Source organism: Monopterus albus, unplaced genomic scaffold, assembly GCF_001952655.1.
Source record: "Monopterus albus unplaced genomic scaffold, M_albus_1.0 scaffold172.1, whole genome shotgun sequence".
In the NCBI taxonomy this organism is placed as follows: domain Eukaryota; kingdom Metazoa; phylum Chordata; class Actinopteri; order Synbranchiformes; family Synbranchidae; genus Monopterus; species Monopterus albus.
The window spans coordinates 2,744,361-2,760,684 of record NW_018128052.1 but is presented as its reverse complement, the minus strand read 5'-3'; the positions used below and the strand labels follow the sequence as shown (position 1 = coordinate 2,760,684).

The 16,324-nt window shown below is 40.8% G+C and overlaps 1 protein-coding gene across 2 annotated transcripts in view; it reads left to right on the top strand.

Moving 5' to 3' along the window:
* wls (Wnt ligand secretion mediator) overlaps window positions 1-15,370 on the top strand; it is an 18,872-nt gene extending 3,502 nt beyond the window's left edge. Inside the window, exons 3-13 of one of the 2 annotated variants that reach the window (XM_020616164.1) lie at window positions 1-267; window positions 5,059-5,183; window positions 6,055-6,216; window positions 6,451-6,587; window positions 8,913-9,081; window positions 11,189-11,286; window positions 11,432-11,495; window positions 12,533-12,676; window positions 12,847-12,930; window positions 13,066-13,219; window positions 14,401-15,370. In XM_020616164.1, coding sequence (XP_020471820.1) covers window positions 1-267; window positions 5,059-5,183; window positions 6,055-6,216; window positions 6,451-6,587; window positions 8,913-9,081; window positions 11,189-11,286; window positions 11,432-11,495; window positions 12,533-12,676; window positions 12,847-12,930; window positions 13,066-13,219; window positions 14,401-14,510 — 1,514 coding nt within the window. In that variant the 3' untranslated portion in view covers window positions 14,511-15,370. Of the gene's footprint in view, window positions 268-5,058; window positions 5,184-6,054; window positions 6,217-6,450; window positions 6,588-8,912; window positions 9,082-11,188; window positions 11,287-11,431; window positions 11,496-12,532; window positions 12,677-12,846; window positions 12,931-13,065; window positions 13,235-14,400 lie in introns of both variants that reach the window. The other variant, XM_020616163.1, reaches the window with a different exon arrangement.
* Window positions 15,371-16,324: the final 954 nt, after the last annotated feature.

The window sequence follows — 16,324 nt, the reverse complement described above, 5'->3', positions numbered from 1 at the left end:
GCCCCACAACAGCCATCAACTACGTGGCCACCAAGTGTGTAGACACAGTCAAGCAAAGACAGGAACCAACATGGTTCACGCCCTGGGGTCTTAACCCCTGCGACAAGATCCAGACCTTTGAAGAGGCTATGGCCAAGAAGATTGGGGCCAACAATATTGTGTTTGCTGTCCACATTCCTATGCGCAACATGGAAATGAGCCCCTGGTTCCAGTTTATGCTGGTCATCCTGCAGTTCGACATTGCCTTTAAGATGCGCAACCAGATAGGTGGGAACCAAGGCTTTCTAAGGGTTTTCAAAAGTTGGTGGGGGCAGCACATTTTTCAGTGTTTTTTTTTTTTTTTTTTCTTGTTGTGTTAATATTTTTGTCTATTTCTTAGTTTCACAATCTGAAGGAAAATTATTGCTCTGTGAGACCAAGATGTCCTTTGAAATATTCACATCCATTGTCACTTCTAATATTTCACATGATAAATTCCCTGCAGTCATGCTAACTAGTAATACTGGTTAAAGGTCTTATATTCCTCACAGATCATTGTGGTAGGATTCTGTCTTGTGTTTTTTATTTCACTTTATTGTGGTAAATGCTTGAGGTACTCAGGAATGTGTCTTTTTCAGTAGATTGGATTTCTGTTACACTGAAAGGCAGCAAACGATGATGGATATCCTGTTGCTTGTTCTCTATAGCAGCAGAGACCCTCAGGGGGTTTTGTAGACTGGCTTGTCAAGACACCCTTGAAGTTTAAAGATATAAAGAGATAGGGTAGAGCTAATCTGGACCAGTTTCTTGTTGGTTGCTTTTAGCTATCAAATATTATCTGGTCTTGAGACCCAAATCATTTATTTGGATTTGAGATCATGCCAGTTTAGTGAATCCGTTTTCTACATTTGTGTTTCTTTTTCCTTCCTCTTTTTTATTGTGAAGAAGATGAATTACAGTTCTAATCTGTGTAGTGATTGGTATGACTTCATTATGTTGACTTTGTGCATGTAAAATCAGTATAAATGTGGATTTTTGGCCCACTTTTCAGATTGAAGTAACTGTACATGAGGTGACACATGCAGTCGGTATGGAAAGTTTTCAGACCTTTTCAAGTTTTTTCACATTTTGCTATGTTTCAGACTCATCTTAGGTGAATTCAGTTCATTTTTTAGTCAAAAAGTAGTGGCCAAATGATCATCACCTCACTAATACCATCCCCACAGCCTGATGCCACCACCGTGTTTGACTGTAGCAATGGTCATAGTGAGGTGATGCTCAGTGCCTGGTTTTCTCCACACACACTGTTGGAAATTGTGGCCAAATAGTTCAGTCTTTTTTTCATCAGACCAGAGGAGTTTGCTTCTTGTTGTCTGAGAGTCCTTCAGGTGCCTTTTGGCAAACTCCCATGTGTCTTTTAGTGAGGAAGGGCTTCTGTCTGGCCACTCTACCATAGAGGCCTGGTTGGTGGAGTGCTGTGCTGACGGTTGTCCTTCTGTAAGGTTCTCCCATCTCCAGAAAGGAACTCTGGATCTCATTCATAGTGACCTTTGGGTTCTTGGTTTCCTGCCTAACCAAGGCCCTTTGTCCCTGATTTCTCAGTTTGGCTGGGCGACCAGATCTGTGAAGACTGGTGGTGGTTTAAATCTCTTCCAGTGAGAATGATGAAGATTACTGTTCTCTTGGGCACTTTCAGTGCTGAACAGATGTTCTTGTATCCTTCCCCAGACCTTTTGTTTTGACACAATCCTGTCTCGTGGGTCTGTGGACAGTTCTGAAGTATCTTTAAGCAAGCAAAACAAACCTCAGTTTAAAATGCATAACCTAAGGTGGATTCACATTAGGGACCCATGCCTGGATCCGAGTACACTTGGTCTGGTTCATTTGATCAGAGTAGACACAAGCGTACCTGACTCTGGCATGATGCTCGAGTCTGAAGAGGTGGTCTTGAGCACGATTCACACGCACTCGAGCATGGACTGCGGGAGATGTAAATGCAACTGTGTTCAAACAATGAAGTGGCTTGCTATAACTATTTGGCCCTGTCTTTTTAAACATTAACAAACATGTTTGCAAAAGGATCTGTGTGGAGTAACGAAGAAGTAAAATACTTGCTTGAAATTTGGGCTGACAAAAACATACAAAGACAACTGGATACAACACGCAAAAACTTTAAGATTTATGGAAGTATTCATCAGTATTTACATGCACGTGGAAGAGAAACAAATGTCGCCCGTTTGATCATGCGAGTGGTTGCTGCTTCATAGTTCTTCTTGGCAGATTGCGAAGCGAGGACATGCCTGCTGCTGCTTATTGTGTACATACACACGTGGGGCACGGAATGATGTTACTAATGTGAAAGCAGACATGTGGGGGGAGGGGCGAGCAATCATGCTCGGGCACTGTATGAAATAATCATGCCTAATGTGAAAGCGCTCTTAGTTTATTTTAAGATCTTGGGGCAGGAACTTAACTACCTATGTATGTAAACCTAGCCTTTTGTGCATGGTGTGACAAATAGGCTGGCTAAGGTCTACTGTGATGAGGGAAACACACCGCCATATTTACTGTGCTGTAAGCATCTCCACCCAGTGTCAAACAGTGTTGTGAATCAGTGCTGAAAGACCTACTACATCTCAGTGCTAAAGGGAGAGGTAGGGAAATAACTGGTATCTTGCAGAAGATGGTTTGGTATCTTGGCAGGGTGCCTGGGACCCTGAAAGCAGGGATTAGATTAGGACGGATTGGAAGGAAGTCTTATAAGAGACCCTGGGAAAGAAAGTGTGACTGAATTAAATCTACACTGGCTTAAAATTAACAGAAAACTAAGAGGTAGTTGTATCTTATCTAGAGAACAAAATGTTTTAAAACTTGAATTGTCTTTTTTTTTGTGACCCATCCTTTCTGGTCTGGCTTGTCTAAACAGTTACGTTACAGTGGCGGCCGTGTATTCAGCCTCATTTACTTGTTCACATTCTTGGCCTCATTGGAAATGCGTTAAGGGGCTGTGGCTTGTTTACTGCTTGGCTGCCAGACAGGCCAGTCAGTGAGTCAGCTTGGACCACAGACAAGTCTTTCTGCCAGATGTTAGAAACTCATTTTGATCTTTCTGAGCTACAGGACATACTGTGAGAACAAGTGGACATAGAGGGAGCTGAGTACAGTAGATACTGCATAGAGAAGAGACTAGGTAGTGCTGTAGATCTCATTCATTTACAGCTGATTTGATTTCTCCAGAGATGAGGTGTGCTAAAGAGGGGAACATGATTTAAAAAAAAAAACAACCTAGCTCATTTCAAGTAGCCCAAGGTACTTCTTCCTATATTCTGTCTTCTATCACTCATCCTTAATAGATAGCTGGCTTTTTCTTGATTTCCTGTCTCAGATGTGATTCTCACTTGTTTAATTTTGATTAAGTTAAACCCAGTACTACATTCAAGACTCTTAAAGCTCTTTTTAACATCCAACATCTAGCAAGATATGAGAGATTAAAAAATAACTATTATTGCAGTTACTGTTGCATTTTGACTTTTATTTGGTAAGGTGCACATTCATCTGAGGCCAATAATTCTGTTTCTCATAATTAAGACCATGGTACAAGCATACAAGAGGTCATTTAGCCTAATGGACTACAGGTTGTACAGAACAGTTCTGCTTTGTTTCGGTTTTTTGAAATCATTAAGACATGACTTTTATTAATTAAAACAGTTTAACTAAACCAAAACAGTTTTGCTAAAGATTTGAAAGGAATCATATGCCGTACCGAATACTGGGCTCAGATTTAATAAAATGCTAGGAAACTCCAGCCAAGTCCATCTGAATCCTGACCAGAGCACTTGCTGTGCCAGAGGTAGGCAGATTCTTCTGTGCAGCTGCGTGAACATAAGAACGCCTCTTCCTCTACCACCATATCTCTGTGACAATGTTCATCCCAGACAAGAGCTTCGCCCCCATTAACCACTCACTCCACCTGCCCCAAGCACCCGCTGGCCGGGGTCCAGCAATAACACAGCTGTTGAGGAGGTTTAGTTTCCGTGGTGATGGCAACCGGACTGGAGTGGAATGTGTGCATGAAGTGGGCTGACGTTCGAGGGCGGCTGGCTCGATCAGTGGCAGAGGGCAGACATTAGAGAGACAGTCTGCTGCCAGTTCTCATCTACTTCCCTCTCCTCCTTTCTCTTTTTTGTCTCACAGGCCACTGGGTTTCTTTCTGTTGAGTCCAGCTTGTTTCATAACTGCACAAGAGGCACTCTGGAGGGCTGGAGGAGAGAACACTTGGCTTTGTAATGTGATCTAAAGATGCAGTTTTAATAGCTTTGCTTTAGATGTTTTTTTGTTGGATTCACTGGACTGGTCTGTTGGAGGCCAGCTCAAGGTCTTATTGAAGTTTATGTAAAGAAGGGCAGACCCTAGAATTGGGGCCACCGTGGTGCACGGAGTTACTGATTGTTTATATGCAGAGAAATAATCCTATTAATCTGACATTTGGTAACACTCAGATGATTTGACCTTGTGTAAAAGTTTGGTTTTAGAACAAACCAACCATAGCCACTCCAGTTGAAAATATATAGCTTTATAAATGAACAAAGATTCTTAAAACAGACACTGATTTAAACAAATTGTTCATCCTCGTCTTCCTAACACTGTACCACACTGGACATGACATTAGCATGTGACACACTAGCATGTTACCTGAAAATGAACAGTACATTTTAGATTTGTGTCACATTGCTGGTCTTGTAGTTAAAAGGCCACGCCTTGTCTGTCTTCAGGACTTCATTTTATTCTGTCACAGGGATAATAGCCAGCAGGGTTATTAGGTTATGAGGAGGTATAACATCAAATCCACTCACACTGGTGTGCATCAAAATGCACACCAATGTGAGTGGATTCTTCAAAGCATTTTTCCATGTTTCCAAAATATAGGAATGCAAATTATCTGCAAGACTGAGCACTTTCAATATAGTAAAATAAAGTGGCTCAGTAACTGCATTCACAAGGCATTCAAACAGTTTTACCTGCCTACCAAATGGTTGCATGAGCTGAAAAGCAAATGACCGTGTTAATTTATGTTTCCAGAGGATGGAGCGGTGGTCAGCATTGATGTGCGTCTGGCCTACAGAGACGATGCAGTCAGTGAGTGGACAGAGATGGCTCACTCTTTTGAACAGAGGAAACTCAGCTGCAACTTTACTTCTACCAAGGTGAGGAAATTGCACTCTGGACGTCACCGTTATAGATCCTTTGAATGCCAAAGATATTAATCTTCTGAGTTGGTAGATTTTACCATACTGTACCACACTGGTACAGTATTATGACATGTTTGTCAGTTTCCTTTGCGTGAACTGTAGCTTCTGTGGATACTGTTGGATAAGCACAGATAAATAAACCAATTGAATTTTGTTTCAAATGAAGTCTGAAATAGAAGTGCAGGCGTCTGAGACACATTCTCATTTTCAGTAGAGATCAGATAAAGCCCAATGGCCACAGCGGGCCACCTGCTGGGGATATGTGGTGGCCACACAGTAACTTTTGTGGCCTTGGCCATTGGGCCATAGTTAATGTCAAACCCTGTCTAAGTATGTATATCATCCTGGCATGGCAGTTTTTCAACACTGGAGACTTGAACCTGTTTGTTCAGCTGTCAGTCAAACACCATGCCACACAGCCTGGCTGAGGCTTTTCAGTTATCCATCCATCCATTTTACCTTTTATCCTGAAGAGGGTTGTGGGGGTGCTGGAGCTGATCCCAGCCGTGAATGGGCGATAGGCGGGGTACACCCTGGACAGGTCATTAGTCCATCACAGGACAGACACTTAAAGACAACCAACCACATACACACTCCTATGGGCAATTTAGAGTCACCAAACAACCTAAGCTACATGTCGGGGACTGTGGGAGGAAGCCAGAGTACCTGGAGAGAACCCACGCAGGCACACGCCTGTTCAATTATTTGGACTGAATTAAGTTTTTGACTTGAATATTATTATTATTAAATGCATTTAAAATGGCAGTTGTATTCAGATGGATTGATATTTTAACTAGAGGCCGTGTTGATGCTATGTCCTTTCCAGGCCCTTGAGAATGAGGGACGTTACTATGACTGTGACTTACTACCCTTTATGGAAGTTGGTAGCGTGGCCCATAAGTACTATCTTCTCAACATTCGCCTGCCTATCATCGAACGCAAGAAGGTCAACGTGGGGATCGGAGAAATCAAGGACATTCGTCTTGTTGTAAGTTTTTATTTGTTTTATTTTTTATTGTCACCTGAATTTTGGTCCACTGCTTAATTTTAATCCACACACAGTCAAGGCTTTTTGTCGACTGTTAGTGACAAATCAGCCCTTGTTGGCCAAAAATAAAACCAAGTCCAGATGATGTTTTTTTTTTTTTTGTTTTTTTTTTAATTCCCAAAGTAATATACACAACACACAGATGACACTTGCTTTCTTTGATTCTCCTCTAAGGGCATCCACCAGAACGGTGGCTTCACCAAAGTTTGGTTTGCCATGAAGACGTTCCTCACTCCCAGTATCATCATCATCATGATCTGGTACTGGAGACGCATCACCCTCATGAGCAGACCCCCTGTGCTGCTGGAGAAGTAAGCCTGCTCTCTCCTCATCAGTATGACAGTGGTGTTCTGTGCACACCACTGCACTGTAACGTTACATATTTTATTCATAAATGGTTAAACTCTTGCCACCTTAATTTCAGGTGAAACAGATATCCCAAGATGACAGACAACTTTTGTTTTAAACTGATGTTGATTCAGTTGTAATAAAGGATAAATGATGCTTATTTTGAAGAAAGTAGGGACCCACAGCAATTGTTTTAATCTAAGCCACAGGCTTTGCTTCAATGCGTCTACTGGGTGAAGGCGCATTGGATGAAACATACAAGTAGGTCATGCTAACTATGCAGCCAGGGTCACTGAGAGCAAGGTTCGAGCGTCTGAAGAGGAATGTTGATGCAGTGTTCAACAGTTAGCAAGGTGGTGTAAGCAAACAAATCAGAGAAAATATTTGTGGTTTTGAAGATTATGATGAACTGAAAAAGGCACACTTCATCATTCTTTATACTGGGGGGTGGATTCAAAGCATCAGATATTTGTGTTCATTCATTAATCAGGCTTTGTAAATCTATGCACATAAAGGCTTAATGCAGGTAGTTGTGCCTGCAGCAGATAGTTTGAATGCCATGCTGTGGAAAGTTGAAGTTATGCTCTGAGCCCAGTGTTGGTCTAACCCCCTGCTGTGTTGAGAAGACAGATCAGTAAGAGGCAGTGTTCTGCACCACAGGAAGTGCCTGGTGAAGCGTGAAACGCGTTACAAAATCTGCAAGCTAGCACTCAGCTGACACACACATTCAGGACATAAACACCAGCTAGTGAGACACCACACAGCATACCAACACACACACCCACACCCTTTCCGTCTGTCTTTTCCAGCTCAAGGCTCTTAACTCCCAAATGACCAGCAGACTCTTAGGAAGCACAGTTCGTACCCTATTTGTGGATAGTGGCTGATTTATTTATTTTTTTCTTCATGCTATAAAAGCTCTACCAGTCTCCTGTCATGCTAGTCCACAGAGGGGTCACAATGGTAAACCTCATGCTTCCTCTAAACCTAAAGGACAGATGTGAGTGGTTACTGCTAATGTTGTCGATGGCTCAGGATTATATAATTCATAAAATGAGTTATTACACTCAAACATCCATCTTCATCTTGTTACATCAGAAACTTTTATTAAAACTGTAAACAACAGACATTGTGACTTGTCATATTAGTTTAAGCTCAGTTGGGTTTAGTAACATTCACTTTGTTCAGTTAAATGTATCAGAGTTAACATATTCAGTACCAGGGCCCAATAGAAAAATGGAATTAGTGTTGTTGGGGGACGCCTGTTGTTTTCTTGCCCTCACATATCAAAGTTTGTTGAGTATACTACATTTTCATATCCTGTGTCAAGTCTTCTGTCTTTGTACACGCACAGATTGATACTGACCTTAGTTCTCCTGTCTGTGTTGGTGGTGCTTAGCATTCCCTGCATACCAGGCAAATGTGGTTTCACTCTGTTTGGATTGTAGGATATTGCTGAGAACCTGTATTACATTAGTTCTGTTACGCAGTGTTTGTACCCATGTATTTTAAGGTCACCTTATATTATTTTTGTCTCAGTCTCTCACACAAACGCACACTATGTCTCTGTTTTGCCCTCCTAACTGACTATTTACAATAACCCTTGCATCTGCTGGCGGCATGCAGAGACCTGCTGCAGACACCCGGAAGACAAGCTCTGCCCTCTTTCTGTAGGCTGATTGTTCATAATTCGTTCACCCTTGTTGCTCTCCAACTGTCTGGACTCAAATATTTAGGGAGATTGGCTGTAATAGTCTGGCTGCTTAGAAAAGCAGTGAATTATGTAGAATTGGATAGGTCAGTGGGGACACACTGTACTTGTAGCTGAGTGGATAATCTAATCAGTAATGCCCAGAGATCTAATGAGCCAGCATCAACAGGCACAACTGTGGCCTCCAGTACTCTAAACAGCGATTGTGTATGTTTAAAATATGTAGTTCAGATTCAGATGCAAAGGTTTCGGTTCAAGTTGCCTTGTCATCTGCCAGCACTCTTAACACTTCCTGCTTGCAAAAAAAAAAAGGTTTACTCAGGGGTTGTAGCTCTTCAGTTTCCTCCATGTATCCTCGTTTAATGTACTAGTGTGAACAATCCCTGTTGATGCTACAGGATTGTATGGATAATATGGATTTTGATGATTTGAATGTAACAGTCATAAATGAGCATCAGTAGATACTCTAAATCTAAAGACATGTTTCATGCATGCTTCAAAAGTGGCATAATCCTTCTTGTAATTCAGTGATATTGATAATGAAAGATGAGTTTTAAGACAGTTTTTGCTCCTTTAGGGTAATCTTAGCTCTGGGCATTTCCATGACATTCATCAACATCCCTGTGGAGTGGTTTTCTATCGGCTACAACTGGACCTGGATGCTGCTTTTTGGAGACATCAGGCAGGGCATCTTCTACTCTATGCTGCTCTCCTTCTGGATCATCTTTTGTGGGGAGCACCTCATGGTACTGTACTCAACGCCTATTTATTTAATTATTTAGTTAAGTCTTCTGGCTTCCCTGCAGGCTTGCTTGCCAGCTGCGATCTCCCTCACAGTCATTTAGTTCTAAAGGTATTGATTGTATCTCAGATAAAACTGAGTGAGTGTTTCTAGGAATGCTTCCTTATTTCAGGTTAATATAAAAGAGGTGTAGAGCATTACCAGCATTCAGTAAACCTTAACCAAGCAGGGATCTGAGTGTTCCTGGTTGTTTTATTTTCATCCTACAGCCTTGAAACGTATTCATTGGCAGGCTTTCTACCAATATAACGTGTCAATTATACACGTGCATTTAATGTGTCTGCAGTCACCACTTTACTACCTTCTAAAATAACACTTAAACAAAATTGAGTGCTTTGCTAGGATTAGCGTTCATGTACTGTATTTGTAGATACAATGGCAAAAAGGTAAGGGAATTACCTGGTTTTCTACATGATTTGGCCATAAAATATGACCCAATCTTCATCTAAGTCACAAATATAGACAAACACAATGTGCTTAATGTGATAGCTGGTTGGAGCTCCTTTGGCAGCAATAATCTCAGCCAAATGCTTCATGTAGCTGTGGATCAGACCTGCACAACTTTCAGGAGGAGTTTTGGGCCAGTCTTCCTCACAGAGCTGCTTTAGCTTGGCCATATTCCCAGGATGTCTGGTGTGAACGTCTCTCTGAGCTCAGTCCATAGTTGAGGTCTGGGCTCTGACTGTGGAGATCTTTTGTTGTTTTGAAGCCATTCTCTAGTAGATTTGCTTTGTTGCTTAGGGTCACTCTGCTGCTGCATCACCTGACGCCTTCTCAGCTTCAGCTTGTGGACAGCAACCCTGAAGTTATCCTGTAGGAAATTTCATTTTCCCCTCCACAATGACAAACTGTTCAGGCCCAGAGGTGGTAAAGCAGCCTCAAATCATCACACTGTACTTTACTGTTGGAGTGATGATCCTGTTGCATTTTGTAACCAAGCCATGTAGAAAACCAGATAATTCCCAGTGGTTTACTTACTTTTTCTTGCTGCTGTACACTTTACATTGCAGTAGTCTTCAAATTATCAATAAAATAACATTCAGTGCTTTTAAAAGTATTTATTCCTCACCTGTTGGATACTGATCTTTTGTTGTTTCTCTAAAATTGATCTTGAGTGGACGTAAAAAGACATTTGCCTTTGAGATGAATCTTTGACATTAGTTACTTGGATACCAGATTATTAGTTGTATATTTATTGGATATTTACACATTAAATGCTGCAATACGACTTAATGTTAAAACCTATAAATAAAAAATAAACTTAGGTGTTGGTCCATATTATTATGCTGTCATTTCTGTCCAGGAATCACAGAATTTTGCTGTATGGGTTCTGGGCAAAGGACAAGTGAAGATGTATGAGAGCTGTGTATCAGCCATCAAAATCATCACTCAGTCTGACCTTCATCCCACAAATAACCTGCAGGTCATTCTTATCTGATTGTAGCTTGACCTGGTGTGTGGCACATTTCCTCGCTGTACAGAGGAGCCATTACTTTGACAGCCTCTTTGATGAGCTCCATGTCTGCCTCCAGCAGGCCGATGGTGTCTTTGTACCCCTCCTCAGCTCTCTGGGCATCAGGTTGTTTCTCTCCTGTTGGCTGGCATGCTGAGGGCTAATTGTTTATGTGAAAGTGATTTAATTTTCTTCTGAGCTGCCTTGAACTGCCATGACTGGTAACATGTTACTGACATGATCTATTTCTAAACCTGATTGCTTTTCCTCCTGGTTCCGCCTAGTACAGATAAGCTGTATACACCTCTCTTGACCTCTTCATCACCCAGTCTTTGGATATGTAGTGCTTGGTCACAGCCATTCTGAATACCTTTAATTTATCTCCTCACTTTCTCCTGTAATGGAGATGTGGGATCATCTTTTTCCAAATATTTTACATACATTTTCAAGTAGGTTTTCTGTTGATTTTAAAAGAAGGGAAGGTCCCTAGCGGCATTTTAATTGGTACATTGTGGATATGTGATACAAATCTGCTGCTGAGTTTCCAGGATGCCTCAGGTATATATGTGCATTTTGGTACAAATGTCTTTTCTCTCAGGACCAGACAGAGAGGAACCGTTTCTCAGTCTACTGGAAGCAGGTCGGACCCATTGTCTTTGGCTCCTTCTGCCTCTTTATCTTTGACATGTGTGAGAGGTATGTCTGAGATTTCTCTTATATTTTAGTATGCAGTACATTATAACAATATTAAAGTGAAGTTCTGTCATGTCTCTTTAAAGCCCAAATGTCATAAAATGCTATGACACTAAATATATACATTTCATTTGTTTTGTTTCACTAGAGGTATCCAGCTGACAAACCCCTTCTTCAGCATCTGGGCAACTGACATTGGAACTGAGCTGGCTGTATCCTTTTTAAATAATATTTGACATTAACAGTGACAGAGTGCTTCCTCAGTTGTGTAAGCAGCCTGGTCAAATGTAGGACATTCATTATACAGGCATCATGCGAACAGAAACATTCAGAGTGTAAATGGCCACATCATTTTTTTTTTAGTTTAGCGGCCAGTAAACACGTTTCTGGTTGCTACATGCTCTTCCCACTTTTGCAGTACATATATGAGAAGTTCTTCCACTTGGCTTTGGCATAAATTTAAACCTGTGTTCTGAGAAATAATTTAGCAATGCCATATGTGTGAAAGGATTGCCCAGGGTCTTGGGATGACGTATCTGTGTGTGTGGCTAATCAGCAAACCTCTTTGATTTAAACTGCTACATCCAAACACATTGCTCTTATTTTTCCAGTCTGTTTCCTCCTCTTTTTCCCTGAGACTCATCAAAAGGAAAAGCTCGCTTACTGTTTCTGACAGACATTTGGTACAGCATCTGTAACTAGGGTCCTCATCAAATCTTTATGAGGCCCACGGCTCACACGTTTTTGCCCTACCTTTTAGTGCAGTGACTCATGTTGAGGGTTTATAAATGAGAAGCATGACCCTACAAAGCATTTAATGTCAATTTTAATGTGTACAGATTTATAGGTTCTGATTGTGTAGATGCAAACAACTAGTTTCTTATACAAGTTGCTTTAGATAGGTGTTTTTTTTTTTTCTTCTTCTTCAGATGAACCTTTTGTATACTCTGCTATGCAGAAACACTGTTTGATTTTTATGAAACATTGTATCTATTGTTTTTTTCCCCCCCACACATCAGTTTGCAGTATATACTGTATAGGCCTACTGTACTGTATGGAATGCCACACTCAGGAGCTTATAAAGCTAAACCTGCATACTTTAGAATGATGACGGTGTATTTGTGTTCACATAAAAAATGTCTTCTGTATGCCCACTGTATGTGCCACCACCTTGTTGGCATATTCTTTTAAATTAAATGAGTGTTAGCTTTTTTTGTCTATTACCTTGACTGGTAGCCCTAACCCTCAGATGGCGTTCATAATTGTGGCAGGGATCTGTGCCTGTCTCTACTTCCTCTTCCTCTGCTTCATGGTTTTTCAAGTCTTCCGCAATATCAGTGGAAAGAGGACGTCCCTGCCTGCCATGTCTAAGGCCAGACGCCTGCACTATGAGGTGTGTGTCGTTTGTCACTTATGTTTGCTTCTCTTACTGCATTTGTTAATCATTACTCAAAACCAAAAAGAAGGAAAAAATGTCATGAAAGTGCAAGTGGACTGCTCTGTTACATGTCGTATGTTTTTGCTTGGCTTTCTTACATACTCATCCGCTTCATCACCTTTCAGGGTCTGATTTTCAGGTTCAAGTTCCTCATGTTGGTCACTCTGACCTGTGCTGCCATGACTGTCATCTTCTTCATCATCAGTCAGGTGAGTCTCACTTAGAAAATGACGCAAGTTTAAGTGTTGTCCTCCTCAGTAAGGATAAGTTAGGTGATAATTGAATAAATTATATGAATAAAACAATCACATTAAGTGTATCTATTTATCTTTGTCTGTGTCCAGGTTAATGAGGGTCACTGGCAGTGGGGAGAGCACACCGTGGAGGTGAACAGCGCCTTCTTCACCGGCATCTATGGCATGTGGAACTTGTATGTCTTTGCCATCATGTTCCTCTACGCACCATCTCACAAGCGCTACGGAGACGAGCAGTCAAGTGGTCAGTGCATCACTGGTAACTACGTTTTTTACTAGCTTTTTAAAGAAAAAAGCTGGAGTCCTCAATCGGTTAAGCCCTATTTGTATAGTACCTTTTATACAGGTTCACGCAATTCAAAATGCTTTACAGATGCAGTGGCTGTGGCTCATGAGGTAGGGCAGTCGTCTCCTGACCAGCAAGTTGGTGGTTCGACTCCCGGTCTCCCCGCATGCCTAAGTGTCCCTGAGCAAGACACTGAACCCTGAATTGCTCCCGGTGGCTTGACTAGCGCCGGTGCATGGCAGCCTGTCGTCATCGGTGTGTGAATGTTGTGTGTGAATGGGTGAATGGTGTATGATCTTCTGTAAAGCGCTTTGGCCAGTGCAACACACTGTGAGAAAGCGCTATATAAAATACAGTCCATTTACCATAAATGACCAAAATGCAGAATAAGGCAATTCAGTAAAAACAATTTTAACAAATTTAAATATGAATAATATTAATGAAATGAAAGCTAGATAGGGCTAGACGGACTTAAGTGTTACACAATGTAATTTTCTCACTGTATTAATTGAAGCTATTAAATTGGTAAAATATCATCAGTTTGCCAGTAGCCCTTACTTCATTCTGATGAGGAGCATGTAGCTGTTCTTCACTGTAGAGCTGCCTATTCATCCAAAGTTTGCTTTTGGAGGAGGGGGAGACCAGGGGATGATTGAGAAGGGCTTAGATTCCCAGGGGAAAGAAGGGTCTCGTTGGCCTGAGAGGGTGATTCTAATGGACGCCAAGCTTTCTTCCAGAAGGAAAGGAAGGGAACAGTGAAGAGGGTGGGTTTGAGAGCAGGGGAGTAATAACAACCATCCATCTATCTCTTGACATCAGCGCCACAGAGAGAAAAAAGGGTTTAAAGTCCTGGAAGCTTTCCCTGAAGTGTATCAGCAATCTTGCGGGAGGGGCGCCTCTCTCCAAGTTTCAGTCTCTGTGTTGATTTACTTTGTCAGCTCAAGTTTCACTTCTGTATTGAACAAACTGAAGGTATTTATGTTGATGAATAAATCAGCTTAATGTGCAGTGGATCATTGCCTGCAGTAATACAGATGGGGACCACACGAATCCAATTAACAAATACATGATCTTTTTACATGAATGTTTTGTAAAAATTACCAAAGTAATTTTGTTGATGATGTCCTGTTTGAGTACAGGAGATACCGGAGCAAACAGTGGAGAGGACCTTCAGCTGACCACTACCATCACCCACGTTGATGGTCCCACTGAGATCTACAAGTTGACTGGCAAAGAGGCCCAGGAGTAGATTTCACACTGTTCTTGAGACTCCCCTCTTCTAGCTACTGCTCCACTGATCCCCTCCCTTACATGTGGTTAAAGGGACTTTCTGTTCACATTCCCACAGCATCAGCAGTTCATTTTGCATGTACCTACCACAGTCCCTGCTATTTTCTCAGCAGCAAACCTTCAGCTGTATGACTTGTGTCATCCTGTTCCCTAAAGACATGTTGTATCTCTAAAGGCTGAATATTATCAACACACTCCTATCGGTCCTTTCCATTTCTTGGTGGATTTTTTTTTCTTACATTTCATACATAATATAAACTATGTTGTGTTTGTAAAGGTACCAAGTCGGGTACTGAAGAGCTGTGTTATAAAGATTAGTGTTAAGAAAACCATTATTTGTCAGTCAGGAGTTGTGTTCTGCAGCCCTTTTTTTCAGTGTGTTTACAGTGTTTGTAAAAACCAGGTTTTCTGACCGCATTGGCCAGCAAAAGTTATGGATACAGTTTAGCCCCTTGGTTTGATTTTCTGCATCATTACCTGGTATATTCTCAGTCAAAGCCTTTGGGATGGTTATATTCTTCTGTAGAAAGTGGTGGTGGAGTTCTTGCTTTATATCACTGGGGGCAATGTACAGACCACATTTTCACTTGGGAAATGCATACTGTATGTTCATCATGTTACAATGTAGATATCTATTTTTTATAAAGTGCTTATTTTCAACTTCACAAAATATGTGGATCAAGCTTTATCAGTTTTTGAAGCTGACTATAGCCCATTACATATTGTTCTTAGTGTTTTTATGCTAATTTAAATAAAAACCTTTTAGCTAATACCTCTAAGTATTGTCATACTATTGGCTCTAAATGATTGAAATGTGTATAAAAAAAAGTATTGTTGACTATTAATTTGAAGAAAAATTAAACCAAAAAGGAAGTGTAACCGATACAGTATATATAAGAAATTTAGTGTTTTTGTAACAATTTTAGTGTTTAGAGTTGTTTATACAATATTGAACATCATAAAATTAAGAATTTAAGAGTGATCGCTTTTGGTACAGTACATAAGTTTTTAATAAAGTGAAGTTGACCTTGATGGGATGCAAGTGCAGGCTTAATATGAAGGCATTCTGTGGGGTGAGTGCGCCTCTGCAAGGCTCATGAAGCAACAAGCCTGCTTTCACTTTTCTCATAGCAGTCAAGCTAACTACAGAGTTAGTGTGAGACAGGAAGTTGTTTTTATAGCTATTAAGTGCATTCTGAATGGGTGATATTTTGGGGATAAACTTGTTTTTGCATTCATAATGTTTCATCAGCCAATATTTACTACTTTTCTACATCTATGTATAAAATATGCATTTCCTGTTTGGGAGATTTTGCTTTTTACCCTGTCACATGTACATATTTGTGACAACTGCAGTTACCAGTCAGTGTCACCTTTTTTTTAATTTTTTTTTATTTTTTAACATTGGTTTGGCTTAATGTGCATTTGTTTAGGGTGCATGGTAGGGAGGACCTTGGTAATTATGTTGACAAATAAAACAGCCAATGCACAAGCACTTTCCCCACAGCTGTGGTCTTCAAAAAGTGGTCTCAAGAACATCACTACTGTTGAGAAGTTAAAAATTAATCTGATGTCAACTTTTCTGCAGGTCTTGCTTTTACATTTTGTTTCAGTTTAGTCGCACAATTACAAAGTTATCTTGAAGACAAAGTTAGTTCTCAACTTTTAGAGCTGCACATAGTCCTTTAATTAATTTTGAATCTGCTGATAAATTAGAGGTTCATGTAAATTCACAACACAAGCAGGCTGAAGACTTCATAATTTAATTAGGCA